The 22,388-nt window shown below is 44.6% G+C and overlaps 1 protein-coding gene across 1 annotated transcript in view; it reads left to right on the top strand.

Annotated features, from left to right (window-relative positions):
* Nucleotides 1-21,353, top strand: part of LOC100501776 (putative lectin-domain receptor-like protein kinase family protein) — a 31,863-nt gene extending 10,510 nt beyond the window's left edge. The window contains exons 3-4 of the mRNA NM_001196437.1: nt 19,816-20,371; nt 20,450-21,353. Of these exons, the coding sequence (NP_001183366.1) occupies nt 19,816-20,371; nt 20,450-21,230 (1,337 nt within the window). The 3' untranslated portion in view covers nt 21,231-21,353. The remainder of the gene's footprint in view (nt 1-19,815; nt 20,372-20,449) is intronic.
* The last annotated feature ends 1,035 nt before the right edge of the window (nt 21,354-22,388 follow it).

The raw sequence follows: 22,388 nt of genomic DNA, 5'->3' as shown, positions 1-22,388 counted from the left end.
CTCTTCTTGGGTGTGGTCTTGTTTAGGCAATTATCCCAAAAATCACCCTTCTCCCCACAAGTGAAGCATCCTATTTTTCTTTGTTCTTTCATGTCAATGTTAAAGATAATAGCGTCGAACTGCAAGGGCACATCAACAAGATTAATCTCATGAATAATCCCCATTACCTTTCTAACCCATTATATTGTATCTTCGTCCTTGAAGGATGATGAAGCGAGTTGATCATCTTCATCATCTTCTTCTTTAGATTTCTATTCTTCACTTTAAAACTTGAGTTTTCCACATTTTTCTTGCCCTTCATCTTTTTATGCTCTTCACATGTGAAAGCATGTCCCAGACTAAGCAGCTTTTTCTTCACCCATCTATCGTAGCATCTCAAATGCCACATTCTAGTCGATCAATAGCACCGGGGTTATTTGGCTCAAGTCCTCCATATTATGAAGTATGGTGATGTTGCTCCCATATTTATGTTGTGGTAATGGGGAGATGATCTTTCGTGCAATGTTCACATCATCTAGCATATTAATGCTAATATAATTAATCTCTTTAATAATTTAATTTAATCCATAATACATATGTTGAACAAGCTCATTAATTTTCATGGTAAAAGAATTGTATTCATTCAAAGCGAGACAATGTTTTTTGCTCATGGACATTGCTTGTGCCATAATGGGGCTCATGTAATTTAAGCCATATCTCATTAGCATTTTTCATTGTATATATTTGATTGAATATGTCCACGCTAATATATTCATACAAGTAATTTTTAGTTTGAGCATTCAAATGAATTTCTTTTTCTTCACTCATTGTGAGCTTATTGGGATTACAAGGGGGTTTCATCCCATCATGAGTGAACACCTAGATCAATAGCTTCTGTGGTAGAACGTCCCAAGTTATTGGGCCCACATGCACCTTCCCTTGTCTCAAAGACCTCAGACGGCTATACATGTGCACCAGATAAATTAACAGGATCCGTCCGAGTGCCCCAAGGACCCCGGATAAACCACTTACAACCAGGATCGCAAAATTATGTAAACACAAATCACACACCAACATTTTTGCAGCGGAAATTTTATTACCAAATTCTACTAGTTACATCAAGTGTACAATGTACATGATCAGAGTGATTACACTATGTTTTGAATGTATAAACATTTATATGTTTAAAATATATGCTAGCTCAGTGACAGTCCTCAATAAGAAGTATAGGAGAGGTACTTAGACTTATAAGAAGGTCGTGTCCACCGGCGCTTAACACCATCCACGGCAGCACAATTCTAGTACCTGCAACAACATGGGTTCGAAAACCCTGAGTACGAAGTGTACTTTCGCAAGTCTTACCCGTCTAAAGAAAAAGACTCTCAAGGATAAGCTGGCCTTTTGGGAATCAAGGTATGGTTCAACAAGAATCAAAGACTCCGTTTGCAGAAAAGCTTACTATGAGTGGTTCCTTAAAAATCCATTTTTACTTGTCAGGTTAAGTAAAATTACCTACATCTAGAGTCCTTTCTGTCCTAGTTCAAGCACTTGGCCTATACTAGCTATCTTTTATCATCCCTTCAGTTCACTAGATTGCTACGTGTAGGGCAGTGACCAAGTCTTCATATCCTAGAAGTAACGGCGATCCGAATCGATTAATACCCAGCTGGGGATCTCCAACCACACGACATATGTAGCACTTAACCCTTGCATATGTCAACTCGCCACCGGGTTTCTTAAGACCAGACCGGGTTCACGCCAACCGAGAGCATAGATACACCATCGTCCAGCCTCTTGCCACGGAGGGTACACGCTACTCTCACCATCTCTCCACTCCCATTGCGTGTTGGCCTTTCTAGTATTAGTCTTCCTGAGGCAAAGCTTACCCATGATGAGGCATGTGGCCAGTTAAAAGGTCCTAAATCAGCAAGCCTACATCGGGGCTTGCCTGGAAGAACACTAGGTTAGTGTTGGTTAAGTGGCGACCTGGCGATCATTCTTTATCTTGGCACTCGTTCAGATTATCCATCTTCAGGTTCGTTCATCAGCATTATCTTTTGGAGAAGCTCACGCGTAGCGATATCTTGTGGTCAACTCAACTTTGGTCCTCCATATCATGTAATCAATAAACGTACCTAAATGATTTACATAATGCACATGAATGCATATAAACAGGAATATCACAAACCTGAATAATGCTACACAATAGCGAATTAAACACCTAGCGGCGAGGCGTTGTACCATTTCATACGAAAACACTAGTTATCGATATACGACTATGCCCATTTATCACACGTTTCTAGCGTAATCGCATCTACCTCAAACATCAAGTAATAATAAGCTAAGCACAAGTCTTTTGTCAAAACACCCAATATCAAATTACTCGTCACATTTTCATTCACTATTTTTGAATACCGACAATTTAGAGTAAGGAAGCATATTAATGAATTTTGTACACCACTTAAATCCTAAAGACTTAAAATACTAAAGAACCATGTCCACTGAGTAGTCTTTTTTTAGATTTCAACTGAAGCGGACCAAATAATGTTGTTCGCCTCCAATTAATTTGGACAACCGAAAACAAGATAACAACTATTTATTCATAGCTATCAATCTAACTAATCAATATCCGACTCCAACATTATCGATCACAAACATAGATGATACTAACTACTAGCGTAAGACATCGACTTCATCTTACGCGCACTGAACACAATTAGCATCGACAGACTTATCGATAATTGCTTAAATACTAAACTTAACCTACGCGTCACCAAAATACCACACTCTGCAAAATAGAACTAGTTCGAATATACTCGGCAACTAAACTCATCGAAGCACACCTCGCATCACTGGTATTTCTAACTTAACTTCATACGCAAACTAAGCGTCTTATTTCACGATCATAAAATTAATAGTAAAAATAGTGAATCGGCTCACCATAATCAACTCGACTCAATATTTGCGAGAACGACGACAGTCTCCGATTGAAGTCTTCGATCAAACACCTGATGAGTATTGAACTGAGCTTCACTTTCTCCTCAATCCACAACTCTTGGAATCTCTCCTTGACTGAATAATCTGGATGAACCAAACTTGAGTCGCGCAGGATGCTCACTTGGCTTGGGTATTTCAGACCAGCAGCGCATGAGGCACGACTACAATAGCGAGGTAAACAACAACACTGTGAGGGAGGACGACCACGGTGTTGCCGAGGCATCGTACGAGTCGAGCGCGAGATAGAAAGACGCGCGACCAGAGACCCAAGCATCCGCGGTGACGATTTGGATGAAAGCGAGCTAGCGGCGACAACTCCCGGCCAAGTGACGATGCACCGACACGAGTGTCGTGGCATAGCAGCACCATAAGAGCAGGCGAGCTGCGAAGCGAAGTTAACGGCGGGAGCGAGATCAGCCACCTGGTTTCACATTTCATCAAGTAGGTAGCACGCAAGCTACCGGGAGGACGCGAGTCCACCAAGGACGCGACAGGAACAGCTCTGCGCGCAGGACGCGGCCAAGCATCATGGCATGACGTGGAAAACACCGGCTAGGTGCTGGCGCTAGCGAGCTCCAAGGGCAGGGGAGGCGCGGCCAAGATTGGGACGCCGAGAGCAGGGAGTAGGGCGTAGGCCGAGATGGAAACCAAGCGCCGGCGAGCTAGAGCAGAGAGAAGGGGTGGCCGGCGAACAAGAGCGAGATCCGAGCTGGGACCGGGATTACCGGTGAGCTCACGCGCACATGGGAGCAGAGCGCGTAGGGGAGCTGGAGCGGGGGGAGGGAGCTCTGGGGAGAGGGGTGCACGGCACGGGGATGGCCGCTGCTAGAGGCCGAGCTACAGGGCGAGAAGGGAGGGCACGCCACAGGAGGGAGTGTCACACCCAGTTTTGGAAGGTAAACCGAATGCGAACCATGTACGTGCCGAGATCAGAAATTCACGTACACGGCGATTACATAAATGACTCATCATAGCACAATACTTCGAATAACAATAAAGAGTAATTAATAATATGAAAGACTAGAGTCATTTACATAATATAAATAAAAGTACACAGAATAGAAACGTAGCCAACGTAAATAAACCCACCATAGGCAGCTGACTGGGGGAGGTCGCTATCCTAATCCTTGAACTCGTCGAAGTCCTGGAACTCCTGGAGATCCGCCTCGACACCTTCTTCTTTACCTGAGCATAGATTGCACCAAAGGCAACCTGGGTTTTGTGAAAGCAAGGGTGAGTACACATCAACGTACTCAGCAAATGTCCTGTTTGGCTAAGGTGGACTAGCTTTATGTGGGGTTAAGCTCAAGCAGTTACTTTTAATTGGTCAGGTATTTATTATTAGTGGAAGCCAAGTTTTATCATATAACCAACCCGTGAACCATTTCCTCATCGAGGAAACATCATTATCATCATCGAACCAAAATAATAAATAGAACCATTGTATATTGAACCATATGTATCTCTAATCAAAGAGGATCCCAAGGCCACTCATAACCGTGAGCACGGCTGATATATCAGTTTCTAATCCTCTGCAGAGGTCGCACACTTTACCCACGAGTCATGATTCCCTTTCTGCCCGGGGAGAGCTAATCCCCATTGACCACTACCTAGGTGGCGTGGCAGGGTATCACTACATAGCCTTTACAAAGACTCCCCTGGTGAATAGCTGCTTGTTAGGTTTTGCCAGTCGTACAAACGTAGTACACCTCCCGAAGGTGGGTGACTAACAAAACCAAATCGAATGAACCTCTGTACCCCCCCTTGGCAGAGCGAGCACTACGCCCCCGGCCCCCATTGAGGGCCCTCCGGCAAAGCCAACTATACCCCCAGGTTCATCTAATTAATCAGCTAAGGGCGTCCCATTCCACCCTCATGGCTGCACTGTTATCCCGGGTGGTCAATCCACGAACAGGTCCTTACGAAGAGGTACTAAGGAAAATGGCCTGAGTCCCCTAAAGTATAACAATATCATCATCGGGATAACATCATCATATCATAAATATTCACATCATGTTCATTGATTAAAGTAAAGCAATAGCATGAAGCTAACCATAATAACTCAAAATGTAATCAAGGACAAGGTAAATACAAAGGTAGTCAAATCCTTAGGTTGATCATGGTATGCGAGGCCGTGAATTATAAAGTAAATAGGACATAATGGGTCAGAGGACACTTGCCTTCACCAAACAGATGCTCAGAGTCTTCAACCTTGTAGAACTCGAAGAACCTGACCACTTGGACTCCAATGCTTGGCCGTCGATTTCCTCGAAGCTCAGAAACGAATCGCAATCTACTTGCAATGCAAAGCGAAGACGAACAGGCACAAGCAAACAAACATATATATATATACATACATACATTTTATCTTATATATATATATATGTGCATAAGAACATTACACCATACAAGATAAAATGTGATAAAAATATGCAGTATAAAATAGAGAGCGCTTCTACGGTTACGCGGGGATAAGAAACGTGATGGTCGAAGCTACATTCGAGAAGTCATAACGTTTACGCTACGCAAATAATAATCAGGACATTTAATTCGACATGATCAAATATAAATTATAACTGTTATTTAGTTTTGATCAAATCTGCTACACCATCAGTTGTCATATAAATAACTAATATAATTAGCACGAGAGATTCTAAGCGAGACGAATTTATGACGCACAAAACAATACGACAACGTGCAAACGACGCGCGGACATGCGCGTCATAGCACACTGACGACACACGAACAGTGCGCGCGACCAGCGCGAATGACGCATGAATCAGCACGCGACCACGAGCACATCACGCACGAACAACGCGCAGACAACACGTGAACGACGCGCGAAGCAGCACACAACCGTGTGCTGAACAGCACGCGCAACAGGCGAGAAAAACTAAATCGGTGACGTATTTATACTAAACAAGTGTTAATTAAATAGAAAGTAGTTAAATTAATATTAGCCATGTTAATATTTATTATAAAAGCCAAATTGAACACTACACATTTAATCTAATTAGAATATTAATCTAATAAATATTAGTCGAGCGAACCTTAAGTTAAGTATCTAAACTATATGACCTGACGAATTAACGTTATTAACATGAGCCTTTATAAGCGGAAAACAATTTATTATCACGCGCAGACGTCGCGCGACACACGTGAATCGCGTGCAACAACATGCGCGAAACAACACTGCGGCACGCGAGACAATGCGCTCGATAGCGCGCGACATGTGTGAGTCAACGCGACTACGCACGCGAACAACACGATGATGCGCAAACGATGTCGTGCGCGAACAACAACCAACAAATAATTAGTTAAAAGTATTTAAGCTGGTATTAATCAAGTTAATTAACATTTATATTTATAAAAGCACGAGTTACAACTATAGACTCGTTCTAATTAAATTGTTATTTTATTAACCCTGGAACAAACCAATAATCAATTATTCAACTAAAACATGCGACACGTTGGCAACGAGCGTCACACGTGGGAACAGCGCGCGCGTCTCGTGCGAAGGAGCACACGGAAAGCGCGCACAACCACGTGTGACTAAGAGCAAATGATGCATGACGATGTGCGCGAACAGCACGCGACAACGCGCGTGCCAGGCGCGCGGTGCAAACGCGCAAACCAACAACGACGACTCGCAAAAAGAGCGCGACTCGCGAAAACGGCGCGACATGCGAAACTACTAAACTACGTCGTTTTTCTTATATATATTAACCAAGTGTTAAATATAACCTTTAAGTCAGCATCAACACGTTACCAGCTATCTACAAACGCCTAATTAAATTTATAAACTAGATTCGATTGAGCTGTTGTTTTAATAACTAACTACTAAACAATTAATCAAGTGATTAACATGAACGATATGGCGAAGTGATGTTATTAAAGCGCGCAAATAACATTTTACTGAGAGACGACGAAGCGAGCGAGCAGCACGCGCTATACACGCGAATGACACACGCGAAACACGATAAAAACTAAATAGTCATCACATTTATATTAAACAAATATTAGAGCAATACATTTGAGTTACTATTAATTATGTCGACATGGATTTATAAAGCATGAGTTAACTACTATAAATTAGTTTAATTGAAAAGTCTAATTGACTAACGTTAGTCAAACAAAAATATAATTAATTATTTAAAACGTGCGACATAGTGAAACAAGGTTACCAACGCGTAGACGATGCTCACATCGCAACGACAGCGGACGACATAGTGAAACAAGGTTACCAACGCGTAGACGATGCTCACACCGCAACGATAGCGGACGACCAGACTAGTTAGCGGCGAGGCATGAGAACGGCGAGATTGCTGTTGCGCCGGGGCCACGCAAAATCCGAGCTAGGGCTGCACAGGCCGCGCCGGGGCACACACGCGGGCCACGCTAGACGCGAGCGCGAGGCCGTGTCGGGGCACACACACGGGCCACACCATGGCCGGACCAACCGCGCCATCCGCGGGCAGCGGGTCGAACACAGCAACACGGCTCACCAGGCTAGACGCCACACGCGGCACGGCTGCGCCTGACGCGCTCAACGGGGCGGGGCTTGGCCGGCGTCGACGCGGTCTGCAGGGCTACGATGGGTGCGGACTGCGGCGCTGCGGCAAGGCGAGTTGTGGCTGGGTGAAGCTGTCGGGATGCAACCACCACAACACAGCACAAAGAGCTCGCCAACGTTCATTAGATTACAAGCGGTGGGAGGCTAGGGGGTAGACGGAGCTCACCTCGGCACGGACGCCGACGATGAGGTGGAACTGGATGGGCGCCGGGTGCGCGACGTCGAGACGAATGGAACTCCGGCGTGCTGGGCGTCGGGCGTAGCACAGCGCAGGTCGACTCGGTGAAGGTCCGGCGCGCGACGCAAGGTGACTTCGGGTGGTTGCTGTGCGTGGAGTGGCTTGGCATGGGCGTTGGGTAGACGAGGGTGTGGCTCTAGGAGAGAAAATGTGGAGAGGGGCGTGGGTGTCGTGCTGCTGAGCGAGAACGGGCAAGAGGAGCGCGTTGTGGGTGGTTCGGGTGAGAAAATCACGTCGTGGGCAATTTTCTAGCGGCGGCGGCGCTCCCACGCGCGAGCGTGTGGCTGGGGAGAGCTAGGGCGCGCGCTAGGTGGGTTGCGAACGCGCGCAGCGGCTGGGGCGCGCTGGGCCGCGCGGTGGCGCTCGAGCACGGGTGGGCTGCACACGCGGCTATTGAGCCGGGGATGGGGCACTGCTGGCGCGGTCGCGCGCTAGGGCGCAGCAGCTGCTGTAGGGGGTGTGGCGCGCGCGAGGTGGGCTGGCCACGTGGCCCAAGAGAGGGGAGAATGGAGGAGAGGGGCGGGAGTGGCCTGGTGGGCCGGGGAGGGAGAGCATGGCGCTGGGCCGAGCAGCTGAGCGTGCAGGCGCGGAGGGGGAGAGCCACTGGGCGGCGCGGGCGCGCCTGGTCGAGCAGGCCAGGCGAAGTGGGCCGCGGAGGGGGTGAGGCACAGAGTGGGCCGAGCAGGGAAAGGATGGGGAGAAGAGATGGGCCACAGGGAAGAGGGGTCGGTCCAGCTGGGGACATTGGGGCTTTCTATTTCTCCATTTCTTACTTATTTCCTTTTCTTTATTTCCTTATTAAACACATGCTTCACAAATTCACTCCTCAACCAAAGCGAAAATATACTCCAGCATGATGCAACAACCAAAGCACCCCCTAGGGTTTTAATTTATTAGGTTTACACATAGATATAAAACAAAATATTTTCTCACTCTTTAGGCAAAAGAAAGAAGAGCCTGGAAAAGAGAGGGTAACACCTTAATTTGGTGGATATTAGAAAAGAAATTTTATACCCCAAATTCAGGGTGTTACAGGGAGATAGGCGCGAGCAGGAAGCTCGACGGCGGCCATGGCCGAGCAGAGGAACTCCGGCCGGGCGCAGGAAGGAGCGAGGAGCAGGGGCTGGGCAGAGCGCGGACGGGTGGAGACGGCTCGGTCCGAGCTGGGGCTAGGCAGGCGCGCGCGCGGGAGAAGCAAGGCGCAGGGAGATGCGCAGAGGGAGGAGCCTGTGCGCGTGGGAGAAGAAGAGGAGTGAGCAGAAAATATCCCACGACGGGGATAAGACCGACGGCTGAGGAATTATTAGGGAGAAGAAGAGCGGCGAAAAAAAATTGGAGGGAGGGCGGCTGCAGATTTTTTGGGATTTTTTTATTTTTTTAATTATTCTATAATCTTCTCTCCAGTGTATTTTTAGCACAATAATTATTTCTAGTTTGAATCCCATGGCTATGATTTATCTTCATTAGAATTTATACTGCAATATTTTACATAATCCGTGTTTGACTCAGCTTTACTCTCGAATTTTAAATTCAACACACGTCAGTCCGAATTATTGCGACACGAGCCGCGAAAACCTAATCTGAGTTCTAGGGTTATGATTTAGATCGAGGCGAGAAGCAACAGACCAAATTAAACGGATTTCAGCTTCAATAATTTGCTCTGCGTGATTCGACTAAAACTAGCCAAAACCATATCTGCTAATGCACACATGATTTCATCACCAAAATAGTGTGCTGAAGAAACAAGCCAATTTAAAATCCTTAAATGCGATTTCTCTGTGAAAGAGCGAGGACTGAATTATTTGGCACTGAAAACTTTAGTTGTCGAGTTCTATTGAATCTGTTTGGGATGAAATCGGAGGACTGGACTAAATTTCCAAATTCGTATTTGCGCGAGCGATGAATTTGAAATTACCGGACGCACCAATTTTCGGAACAACTATGTTCCAAACATCACGAAAATTTAGGAAGAGCCCGGATAGATAAAAATAAAAACGATGTCGAACTCGTGACAGACGAAACAGATTAAGATAGAGAGACTGTTATTCTTATTAATATTCCCGTACTTACGTCCATATTCGATGTTTAGACAACTCGATAAAACGATCTCTAAACTCAACCTTTGTTCATTGGGCAGTTACAAGTTAGTAAAACCAACTTGTTGAACTACTTTTGACATTGGGTAAGTCCTCTTATTATTCATCGACAATCCAAAGGTTGAGAGTTCACTTTGGTTAACAAGAGATCATGCACTTGGGTAAAAATCCATTTGGTCAGGTTGTTCATCAATTTCTTCCATGCGGGATGAACTGACTTGGTTCGGGAATGCATGGATTAAATAAGAGAGCGAATGAACAAACTCCTGCATCTTAGTAGGAGAGAAAGCAAATTTCGATTTTTGATGAAGACTTCTGAATTGGTAAGAAATTTACTTAAGGAATACATCAGAGTTATATACTCTTTTGATTCGACAGAGATGATAGATGTTGCCTGATAACTCGAAAAACAATATAGAAATTGTTTCAAGCGAAAGTCCACGGAAGATAACACATCAGTGTAATTCCATAACGGATCATGACAAGAGACCTTGATACCAGCATCCGACGAGTAGCACAATCCTGTGTGCGCATTCACAGGAGGCTCTCAGTTTCGCTGTGGCACCATAAGTCCTTAATCATGACACCATTATCGAACTGCCACCAATAATGAACCTCACATGGTAAGAACAATTTGTGCAGAGATAACATATCGATATAGTCTCATAATGGATTATGACTACTAACTGTGATACCAATGTGTGCCGAGCAGTACAATCGTGTGCCGATCGTCCATAGGAGGCCCTCGGTTTCGTCGCGGCACCATCAGTTTTATTCATAACACCATTACCAGACGTAACCAATAATAAATCTCACACGACACCAATGGATTGGGCAAGGGTGACAATATACAAAGAGATACTCCACCTATAAGAATGGTTACAAGTAGAGAGCCAAATGGATCATGGCCCGATGAAATGAACAAGACATGGCCATAACCTAACTTAATGAAAGGAGTACGATGGGAGACTATTATTTCAGCCCAAGAATATTTCTATGCCCATCGCAGAGATTACAAGGTCAATGATTAGTATCTGACTACATGCAGAGGGAAAACAATCACAAGATGAAGTTGGTACGCCTTTGATAGATATGAGGAAACCAAAGGCATCAAACTCAAGAAAATGATCGGACATGTCTTTCCTGAGTTAGGTTGATAAAGTGAGAATGCAATCCTCCAGGAGAGGCAAAATAGAATAGAGATATCACTTGCACCAACCGAACAAGGGAATGGTTTTGGAAGGAGATATAACTCGAGATTCTTGTTTTAAGCCCAGGTACACTTTATGTCCAACAAAGAAATTATCTAAGAATTTATTTGTATGAGTTTGGGTCATGGAGTGATAATGGAAAAATTCAAATTTGGGTCATGGTTCACTTAATAAGAACATGGCCTAGTTTTGGGTTTAGGCAAACAAGTCACCAACCCACTATCGACACATCAAGTACAAGGGCAAACACGTATAACACCTAAACAACCTAAGGAACAGAGGACAACTATTTCATTGAAGTTCATAATACAACATTACACCACATTATCTACAAGCACCGGCTACTGGAATAAAGATAAGAGAAGCATTTTGGGTGTATAGGTGACAAACATGATGCAACAATCAGGATGCATGCTCGTCCTATGCGTCCTCACAAATTTTGCCAACATAATGTGGCAATAGCGTTCTATATCGGTGGCATACTTATGACTCTCTCGGTAATTTGCTAGTCGTCAGCTACACATACGTTTTCGAGGTTAGTGTACCTGCAGAAAATTCCATCACAGCCCAATTTCCCATGATGCAGTTCACACATGACAGTTTATCACAGTTTATACTCCATATATTGCTATATGGTGGCCAGCTCATCATTAAGCGTCGAGCCATGCATAGGCGCCGCTGCCACACTTTAACCATAGGGCAACCCATTATGGTAACTTACCTTCTTACCTGAACGTAGGTGCGTCGTTACAAGTACATTACACTTCTCAGTATTCCCATGTCTGCATACCCATACACATCCATGGGGTACTGAATTCCCCGAAAAGTAATTACTCCACATCGCAGCTTTCGTATATACATATGTAGAACATGTGTATAGTCAAGCGCCACAATTAAGCACTCCCCTAGACCGATGGTTGTTCGGTCATGCTCTCACATCTCACCTTACCTGAGCGTCGATCCATTCAAAATTGAATGGCCTCAAAAACAACATTACACATGTATGCAATATCCACCCGGTTGTGGGTTAGTGTTTTAATCTAAGCCACCTGATAGTCCTTACTTTAGGGCTTAACAGAGGATGTCGCTAGCATTATAGTTTTCAAATCTGTTTTTTCAAAACCAAACAATGTGTTTAGTTGAAAATAGATTTTTTCGAAACCAAAACTTTGTTTTGAAATACGTATGTGATTGTATTATACTTAATCTTGCTTCGATATCAGTTGTGGCAGAACCTCCCAAGTTATTGTGCCCACATGCACCTGCCCTTGTCTCAAAGACCTCAGACGGCTATGCGTGTGCACCAGATAACTTAACAGGATCTGTCCGAGTGACCCAAGGACCGCGAATAAACCACTTACAACCAGGATCACAAAATTAAGTAAACACAAACACACACCAATATTTTTGCAGCGGAAATTTTATTACCAAATTCTACAAGTTACATCAAGTGTACAATGTACATGATCGGAGTGATTACACTATGTTTTGAATGTATAAACTTTTATATGTTTAAAATATATGCTAGCTTAGTGACAGTCCTCAATAAGAAGTATAGGAGAGGTACTTAGACTTATAAGAAGGTCATGCCCACCGGCGCTTAACACCATCCACAACAGCATAATTCTAGTAACTGCAACAACATGGGTTCAAAAACGCTGACTACGAAATGTACTTTCGCAAGTCTTAACCGTCTAAAGAAAAAGACTCTCAAGGATATGCTGGCCTTTTGGGAATCAAGGTATGGTTCAACAAGAATCAAAGACTCTATTTGCAGAAAAGCTTTCTATGAGTGGATCCTTAAAAATCCATTTTTACTTGTCAGGTTAAGTAAAATTACCTACATCTAGAGTTCTTTCTATCCTAGTTCAAGCACTTGGCCTATACTAGCCGTCTTTTTATCATCCCTTCAGTTCACTGGATTGCTACGTGTAGGGCAGTGACCAAGTCTTCATATCCTAGAAGTAACGACAATCCGAATCGATTAATACCTAGCTGGGGATCTCCAACCACATGACATATGTAGCACTAAACCCTTGCATATGTCAACTCGCTACCGGGTTTCTTAAGACCAGACCGGGTTCACGCCAACCGAGAGCACAGATACACCACCATCCAGCCTCTTGCCACGGAGGGTACACGCTACTCTCGCCATCTCTCCACTCTCATTGCGTGTTGGCCTTGCTGGTATTAGTCTGCCCAAGGCAAAGCTTACCCGTGACGAGGCATGTGGCCAGTTAAAAGGTCCTCAATCCGCAAGCCTACATCGGCACAGTCCTTAATCGACTCAGACAGAGACACTACACCGAGACCTCCTTCTCGTGCAAGTCACATGTCCGGTCTCAGCTTTATTATTTAAAACCCAAAGTTTGGTACCTAGCAGAGGTACATCTTTTTATATGTTGAACCATCACAGCCATGATGGATCCACCATCATAAGTTTTATTTTTGAAAACATCCCATTCCATGTGAAGAATCACTTTTTATTTTAAAACAAAACATTTTGTTTTTCTAAAGCAAGGCTAAGCATCATAAAAATCCTTTTCAAAAAGGGTATCAAGGAAGGGTAATAAATTTTTCAAGGAAGGAAATGCATCAATTGTTTAGCACACAACTCCTATCACCTAATGCATCATATAAGGTGATAAAGATTTTAAAACAGCAAGGAGGTGGCAAATGCACCGGGGCTTGCCTGGAAGAACACTAGGTTAGTGTTGGTTAAGTGGCGACCACTTGGCGATCATTCTTTGTCTTGGCACTCGTTCAGATTATCCATCTTCAGGTTCGTTCATCAGCATTATCTTTTGTAGAAGCTCATGCGTAGCGATATCTTGTGGTCGACTCAACTTTGGTCCTCCATATCACGTAGTCAATAAACGTACCTAAATGATTTGCATAATGCACATGAATGCATATAAACAGGAATATCACAAACCTAAATAATGCTACACAATAGCGAATTAAACACCTAGCGGCGAGGCGTTGTACCATTTCATACGGAAACACTAGTTATCGATATACGACTACGCCCAATTATCACACCTTTCTAGCGTACAAGTCTTTTGTCAAAACACCCAATATCAAATTACTCGTCACATTTTCATTCACTATTTTTGAATACCGACAATTTAGAGTAAGGAATCATATTAATGAATTTTGTACACCACTTAAATCCTAAAGACTTAAAATACAAAAGAACCATGTCCATTGAGTAGTCTTTTTTTAGATTTCAACTGAAGCGGACCAAATAATGTTGTTCGCCTCCAATTAATTTGGACAACCAAAAACAAGATAACAACTATTTATTCATAGCTATCAATCAAACTAATCAATATCCGACTCCAACATTATCGATCACCAACATAGATGATACTAACTACTAGTGCAGGACATCGACTTCATCTTACGCGCACTGAACACAATTAGCATCGACAGACTTATCGGTAATTGCTTAAATACTAAACATAACCTACGCGTCACCGAAATACCACACTCTACAAAATAGAACTATTTCAAATATACTCGGCAACTAAACTCATCGAAGCACACCTCGCATCACTGGTATTTCTAACTTAACTTCATACGCAAATTAAGCGTCTTATTTCATGATCATAAAATTAATAGTAAAAATAGTGAATCGGCTCACCATAATCAACTCGAGTCAATATTTGCGAGAACGACGACAGTCTCCGATTGAAGTTTTCGATCAAACACCTGACGAGTATTGAACTGAGCTTCACTTTCTCCTCAATCCACAACTCTTGGAATCTCTCCTTGACTGAATAATCTGGACGAACCGAACTTGAGTCGCGCAGGATGCTCACTTGGTTTGGGTATTACAAACGAGCAGTGCATGAGGCACGACTACAATAGCGGGGTAAACAACAACACCACGAGGGAGGACGACCACGGTGTTGCCGAGGCATCGGACGAGACGAGCGCGAGATAGAAAGACGCGCGACTAGAGACCCAAGCATCCGCGGTGACTATTTGGATGAAAGCGAGCTAGCGGCGACAACTCTCGGCCAGGTGACGATGCACCGGCACGAGTGTCGTGGCATAGCAGCACCATAACAGCAGGCGAGCTGCGAAGCGAAGTTAACGGCGGGAGCGAGATCGGCCACCTGGTTTCACATTTCATCGAGTAGATAGCGCGCAAGCTACTTGGAGGACGCGAGTTCGCCAAGGACGCGACAGGAACAACTCTGCACGCAGGACGCGGCCAAGCATCATGGCATGACAGAGAAAACACCGGCGAGGTGATGGCGCTGGCGAGCTCCAAGGACAGGGGAGGCGCGGCCAAGATTGGGATGCCGAGAGCAGAGAGTAGGGCGCAGGCCGAGCTGGAAACCAAGCGCCGGCGAGCTGGAGCAGAGAGAAGGGGCGGTCGGCGAACAGGAGCGAGATTCGAGCTGGGTCCGGGATTACCGGCGAGCTAGCACACGCATGGGAGCAGAGCGCGCAGGGGAGCTCGAGTGGGAGTAGGGAGCTCTGCGGAGAGGGGCGCACGGCACGGGGAAGGCCGCTGCTGGAGGGCGAGCTGGAGGGCGAGCAGGGAGGGCGTGCCATGGGAGGGATATAGGCGCAAGCAGGAAGCTCGACGGTGACCATGGCCAAGAAGAGGAACTCCGGCCGGGCGCTGGGAGGAGCGAGGAGTAGGGGCAGGGCACAGCGCGGACGGGTGGAGACGGCTCGGTCCGAGCTAGGGCTAGCCAGGCGCACGTGCAGTAGAAGCAGGGCGCAGGGAGATGCGCAGAGGGAGGAGCCTGTGCGCGTGGGAGAAGAAGGGAAGTGAGCAGAAAATATCCCACGACGGGGATAAGACCGACGGCTGAGGAATTAACAGGGAGAAGAAGAGCGGCGGGAAAAAATCGGAGGGAGGGCGGCTGCAGATTTTTTGGGATTTGTTTAATTTCTTTTTTAATTATTCTATAATCTTCTCTCCAGTGTATTTTTAGCACAATAATTATTTCCGGTTTGAATCCCATGGCTATGATTTATCATGATTAGAATTTATACTGCAATATTTTACACAATCTGTGTTTGACTCAGCTTTACTCTTGAATTTTAAATTCAACACACGCCAGTCCGAATTATTGCGACACGAGCCGCACAAACCTAATCTGAGTTCTAGGGTTATGATTTAGATCGAGGCGAGAAGCAACGAACCGAATTAAATGGATTTCGGCTTCAATAATTTGCTCTGCGTGATTCGACTAAAACTAGCTAAAACCATATCTGCTAATGCACACATGATTTCATCGCCAAAATAGTGTGCCGAGGAAACAATCCAATTTAAAATCCTTAAATGCGATTTCTCTGTGAAAGAGCGAGGACTGAATTATTTGGCACTGAAAACTTTAGTCGTCGAGTTCTATTGAATCTGTTTGGGATGAAATCGGAGGACTGGACTAAATTTCCAAATTCGTATTTGCGCGAGCGATGAATTTTAAATAGTCACCGGACGCACCGATTTTCGAAACAACTATGTTCCAAACATCACGAAAATTTAGGAAGAGCCCGAATAGATAAAAATAAAAACTATGTCGAACTCACGACAGACGAAACAGATTAAGACAGAGAGACTGTTATTCTTATTAATATTCCCGTACTTACGTCCATATTCATTGTTTACGTATAGTAACACCTGGGGTGTTACAGCTTCTAGGTAGCAAGCCATTCTAGCACTATAATAAGGAAAGTTAGTGCCGCTAAAGTGAGATGACCTATGGGTATCCATCCACCCCACTCTTAATTGTGTCAGCTCAATGGCAGTTAAGCCAAAAAGGTTCCTAATGAGCCTAGCTCTAATACCAATTCAAAGGAACATGGACGCCTAAGAGGGGGCGAATTAGGACCTCTATTTCTCAAGCTAATCTAGGCTTCTAATTTAACGACTTAAATAAAACCTAGTCGCATAACCAAACAAGCTAGTGCAACTAATGCTTTGTTTAAGTGTTGCTATCTCTACTGCAAAACAAAGTTATGCAACCTAGGTTCTAGTCTTACTAACTAGCCCAAAATCTAAGCTAGGAAAGGTAAAGCATACAACCAATGGAAGCAATATAAATGTGGAAGCTTAAATGAAATAGAGAAGCAAACTAACGTTGACGCGCTGATATTTTTATCAAGGTATCAAGAACCGCACAAGGTTCTTAATAATCCTTGTTGGTGCCCCTACATAAAGGGAGGCCCATATGAGGGCCAAGCACGTGGACAAGATAACTTCATAGATAGTCGCGGGCCTTCTCCATGCCCAAGTGGTGCTCCACTTCAGGCCTCTCTTGGATGCTCTCCGTCGTCTTCACTATCAACCTTCTAGCCAAAATGTCGTGGGTCTCGTTTTCTCAGGTACACATTAGTGGCCACACCGTAAACATGGTTGTTGTGGTCTCGCAAGACTCTCGCCCACTCGATACAATTACAATGACTCACGCAAGAGCCGAGGGCTATTTGGGTGTTTAACCTCACTTTAATCAACTCAGAACAAATCTAGAGCAAGTGCTATAAAGTGGTCTAACTAACCTAATCAATTCACAAAGCTCCTATGCTAATCACATATTGATTCTATCGAACACTTCAGTGTTTTGAGCTATGGGTTGGTGTCTCAACTCACACACTATATTTCTCAGCTCTCCACGCATGCAAATGACCGGTTGGGTATTATTCATAGCCCCAAGCCCAAAAGAGTCATTGCAAAAAAGTTGTTGCAGTCTGCGTACACACTGGACCTGCTGTGTGTGCCACCTATGGTGCACTAGACCTATATGATGCCTTCCATGTGGACTAGTCGTTGGAAACAGCCGTTGGGGCCTCTGCTGTCCTATGCACAACACAACCCTTCTTGTATTTTGGGTATAACATTTAGCTCTATACTCTGATTTTAATGATCTTGGATGTTTGGAAAGTTAATGAAAAGTTCTACAGCCTAGAGTTGAAGCCATGTAAATTTGATCATATTTGCACACTAGACTTGTTAGGTGTTGTTTTTTCAACACCACCTAATTTCATATTGCGGGGATAACTTTTAGCTCTAAACTCTGATTTTGTTGATCTTCGTCTTTTTGGAAACCTAATTAAAAGCTATACAATCTTGAGTTGATGCCATGTCAATTTGAGTAGATCCAAAATTATGAGACACTTCAAATTCAGTCGCCTCTTTGTCTCAACTTTGATGACTTCACTTTTGTTTGTGTATTTGCGTCCAGACTCCTACTTCTTAGTGTATTTGACTCTTAGCATGTCTTAAGGTCTTCAATATGACTTATAATGACTTCTTTGAGGTATTGATCTCCTCATTGTCGTAGTACAAGTCCACTATGTATCTTTTGAACTATAAAAGAGGGGAAAGAAAGGACGAATTCCTAAGAACGCCTTGTAGAGGTGTACGAAGATTGCAATGTGAAGAATGGAATTGGGATCGAGATGAATCAGTTCGATCTAATACTAGTGAATCAAATCACGGTAGAATTGTGAGGCCAAGAGGCCAAATCCATGATATAAGAGCTTGGAAAGATTATGATATGATTCACATCAGGCATAGGGAATGGGTCCTTACCTAGAAGTTTGCATTGAATGAGATTTTTCTCCCGAAGCAACCTTGCTACCCCTAATGTTTTCAAATCCTTCATGCTGAGCATCACAACTATGAGTTCATGTAGATGCGACACTGCCATGGAAGTCATCACTCAAATTGGTAGTGGAAGCTAGGGTTCTACTCAAAAGCTTAGGAGATAAAGTGGCAATTGCGAGGGTCCGCTAGAAAGCTAGTATGCTAACAACTTGCCTAGGGTGGTCAAAACCACTGGGAGGCCTTTTTTATAATCACCATGACATTGTGAACTGAAGCACTATGAAACTACAAAGCCAATAAGGAAGACTAGTGAAGTGACAGAGTCCTGAACAGTGAAAGCCTGAGTCTATGGACTCAGAGGCTGTTTTGGCCAGGCCGAGGACTTAGCCAAAAAGCATAGTCATGCTACCACAACAAGAATAAGTTGTTCATACAAAGTTAAGTGGAGAGTCTTTAGTGTTCGAGTCATGGACTTTAAGCCTCAAAGGCTACTGTCAAGGATATACACCAGGGGTATCCTAGGTTCATTAACTATGAAAATCAAGAGATCGGCCAAGGTGCTTAAGTACTTGGCTCACGAGCCAGAAAGAAACCCCCTACATGAAAGGAAGTCTTCGAAAGATTAAGATGGTAAAGATATAATCAGATTATGCCACCAGATTGATATATTGTAAATAAGACAAAATCATGTAGTCATAATGGTATGACTCCTGATAGTTGGAGATAGATTTGGTTAGGCTAAGCGATTATCCATATTTGATAACTGATCATGATACGCAATTTGTAAATGACTCCAATTAAACATGTAACCACCCCCTCTATTGGGATAGGGATGTCCTAGGAAGGCATATGATCAAATCATAAGCAATAGCCACCAGCATAAATGACGTAGAGTATTATCTCGCATCGAGAGGTCGAACCTATCTAAATTCTCATGTATCCTTACACATTACCTTAAGTTCTTGCTCTCGTGACTTACCTCCTAAATACACTGCTGAAATAGTCATCGACAATATTTGCACTCTAATTATGCATGGCGTTTCTGCAAAACCACTGAGAATCCTCATCTGCAGTTGATTTTTGTGGTTATGTAATTATATAACTATTTACATTTTATGCATCTATCTTAATGTGTTTGTAAATGACAGATAACAAAAGTGCGAAGACGAGAAAGACAAGCCTAATAGCCGAAGTGATGGTATCCACTGGGGTCGTCGTTGTACTGCTTGTCGTAGTGGTGTGGCTTAGCTATCGCCGCAGATGCCTAAAAAGACAGAATGGGAAGCAAATACAAGAGGCACCAGAAGGCACACATATTCCAATCGAGGGAGACATGGACGATGAGTTTGAGAAGGGGACGGGGCCTCGTAGGTTCACCTACAGCCAATTGTCACGAGCGACACGCGGATTCTCAGACGAGGAGAAGCTCGGCGAGGGCGGTTTTGGATCAGTCTACCGTGGATACCTGCAGGACCAGGGGCTCCATGTAGCCATCAAGAGGGTCTCCAAGACGTCGAAACAAGGGAGGAAGGAGTACATCTCCGAGGTGACCATCATAAGCCGTCTCAGGCATCGCAACCTTGTGCAGCTTGTTGGGTGGTGCCACGAGGCCGACGAGCTCCTGCTCGTGTACGAGCTCATGACGAATGGCAGCCTCGACATGCATCTCTACAGCACGAGTGACGTTCTAGCTTGGCCAGTCAGGTACGGTCGAACATGCATGATCAATCAAATGTGAAGTGGTCTCTCTTTCAATTGATGTCGTTTTCTTTTTGGTGTCAGGTACGACATCATTCTTGGCATGGGCTCTGCTCTCCTGTACCTTCACCAGGAGTGGGAGCAGTGCGTGGTGCACCGGGATATCAAGCCGAGCAACGTGATGCTGGACTCGTCGTTCAACGCCAAGCTTGGCGACTTCGGCCTCGCCCGCCTCATCAACCACAGCCACGCTGCGCACACCACCATGCTCGCCGGCACCAAGGGATACATAGACCCGGAGTGCGTGGTGACTAGCCGCACGAGCGTCCAGTCCGATGTCTACAGCTTCGGCGCCGTCCTTCTCGAGATTGCCTGCGGTAGGAAGCCCGTTGTCCCGCACGAGGACGAGAGCAAGGTGTTGCTCGTGCATTGGGTCTGGGATATGCACGGGAAAGGCCAGCTCCTCGACGTAGCGGATGCGCGTCTGCACGACGGCGGGTTTGACGTGGAGCAGATGGAGCGAACGCTGGTCGTGGGGCTGTGGTGCATGCATCCAGACTACGCGTCCAGGCCTTCCATCCGGCAGGCAATGAACGTGCTGCAGTTTGAGGTGCCTTTGCCGGAGCTCCCGCTAGAGATGCCTGTGGCAACGTACGCACCACCTGTTTCAAGTGGTTACCGGTCGAGTACCACATCTTCGTCCGTGAGTGACAACACTACAGGCCACTCGTCGACGGCGAACTCCTCGGGCTTGTCGGTGAAGAGTGACACCCAAGCAGGGACACGTTCTTTTGTCACTTCCAACGACACAAGGAATACAGGAGGCAGTGTTCGAGAATCCACTTCATCACCAAATGCTATCTGATCGCTCGAGCACTCGTTAAGAAGCGGTGCACTCTCAGGCAGGACTGAACAATTTCCCAGTACACTCTATTCTTCATAGCTTGTCTTATAATACTCCCTCTGTTTCAAAATAGTATTCATTTCTAGTTCTTGATTTTTATGTCTATATTTAAATGGATGATAATAAATCTAGACATATACGTACATAAAACATATACATCAAGTATTGTATAAATCCAATAATTACCTAAAACGAATTTTAATTTGGAACAGATGGGGTATATAATCTTGCCAACTACTTGCGAGCTGATCTTTCTATAATTGGGACTTTCACGATTTAGTGTAACTTCCTTTTTGACCACTTCGTGGTCGCTCCACTTCTTGCTCCCGTGGCTCCAAAGCTTGTTGATGATCTTCTTAAGGCAGTTGAACATCTCTTGTGGTGATTCATCATCAAGCATGACAAACCTCCCAAACTCCCCCTCCAGAAGCTTGATACTAGCCTTGTAGATTGCCCTTGTTTCCTTCATGGGCCAGCTTAAGTGTGTTCCAAATCTCCTTGGCACTCTCCCACCCGTCAACCTTGTCGTACTCTTCTTTGTTGAGGGAGGAGAGGAGAACATGGAGTCTTAGGCGTTGCAATGGATTATTTGCTCCAACTTCGCTTGTGATAGTCTTTGTCATTGCTATTCCGTATCTCCGTATCTACTTCAACAATATTCCAATAACTTGATTGGTGTGAGTATAAGTGTCCTCTCATACTATGGCTCCACTTGGAATAATTAGTTTCGTTAAATTGTGGGGGTTTTCCATGTAAAACCGATAGTAGAGAAGTAGTCGTATTAGAAGAAACATGATTGTAATTAAACGACATGCGGGAATAATTAGATTTAACTGATTTCTTCCTATGTTGTCACTTGGTGTAGACGATCTCGTCATCGCTACTTGAGCTTGATATGGATGTGTCGTCGTCATCGGAGATTATGATCTTCTTTTTGGGCTTCCTTGTACCCTTCTTTTCATGGGTCTTCTTTGACCTCGAGTGGACGAATTCTTTGTCCTTCCCCTTGTCCTCCGAGGTGGCCATCTTGTACTTCTCGGATTGTTCCGACATCACTTTAGGTTGTAAGACTCTAAATGAAGTGTCGAGCTCTGATACCAATTGATAGTCGTCTAGAGG

Source organism: Zea mays, chromosome 9 (genome assembly GCF_902167145.1).
Source record: "Zea mays cultivar B73 chromosome 9, Zm-B73-REFERENCE-NAM-5.0, whole genome shotgun sequence".
NCBI lineage: Eukaryota > Viridiplantae > Streptophyta > Magnoliopsida > Poales > Poaceae > Zea > Zea mays.
The sequence above is the reverse complement of the archived record's forward strand: the minus strand, read 5'-3'. Positions and strand labels throughout refer to the sequence as shown.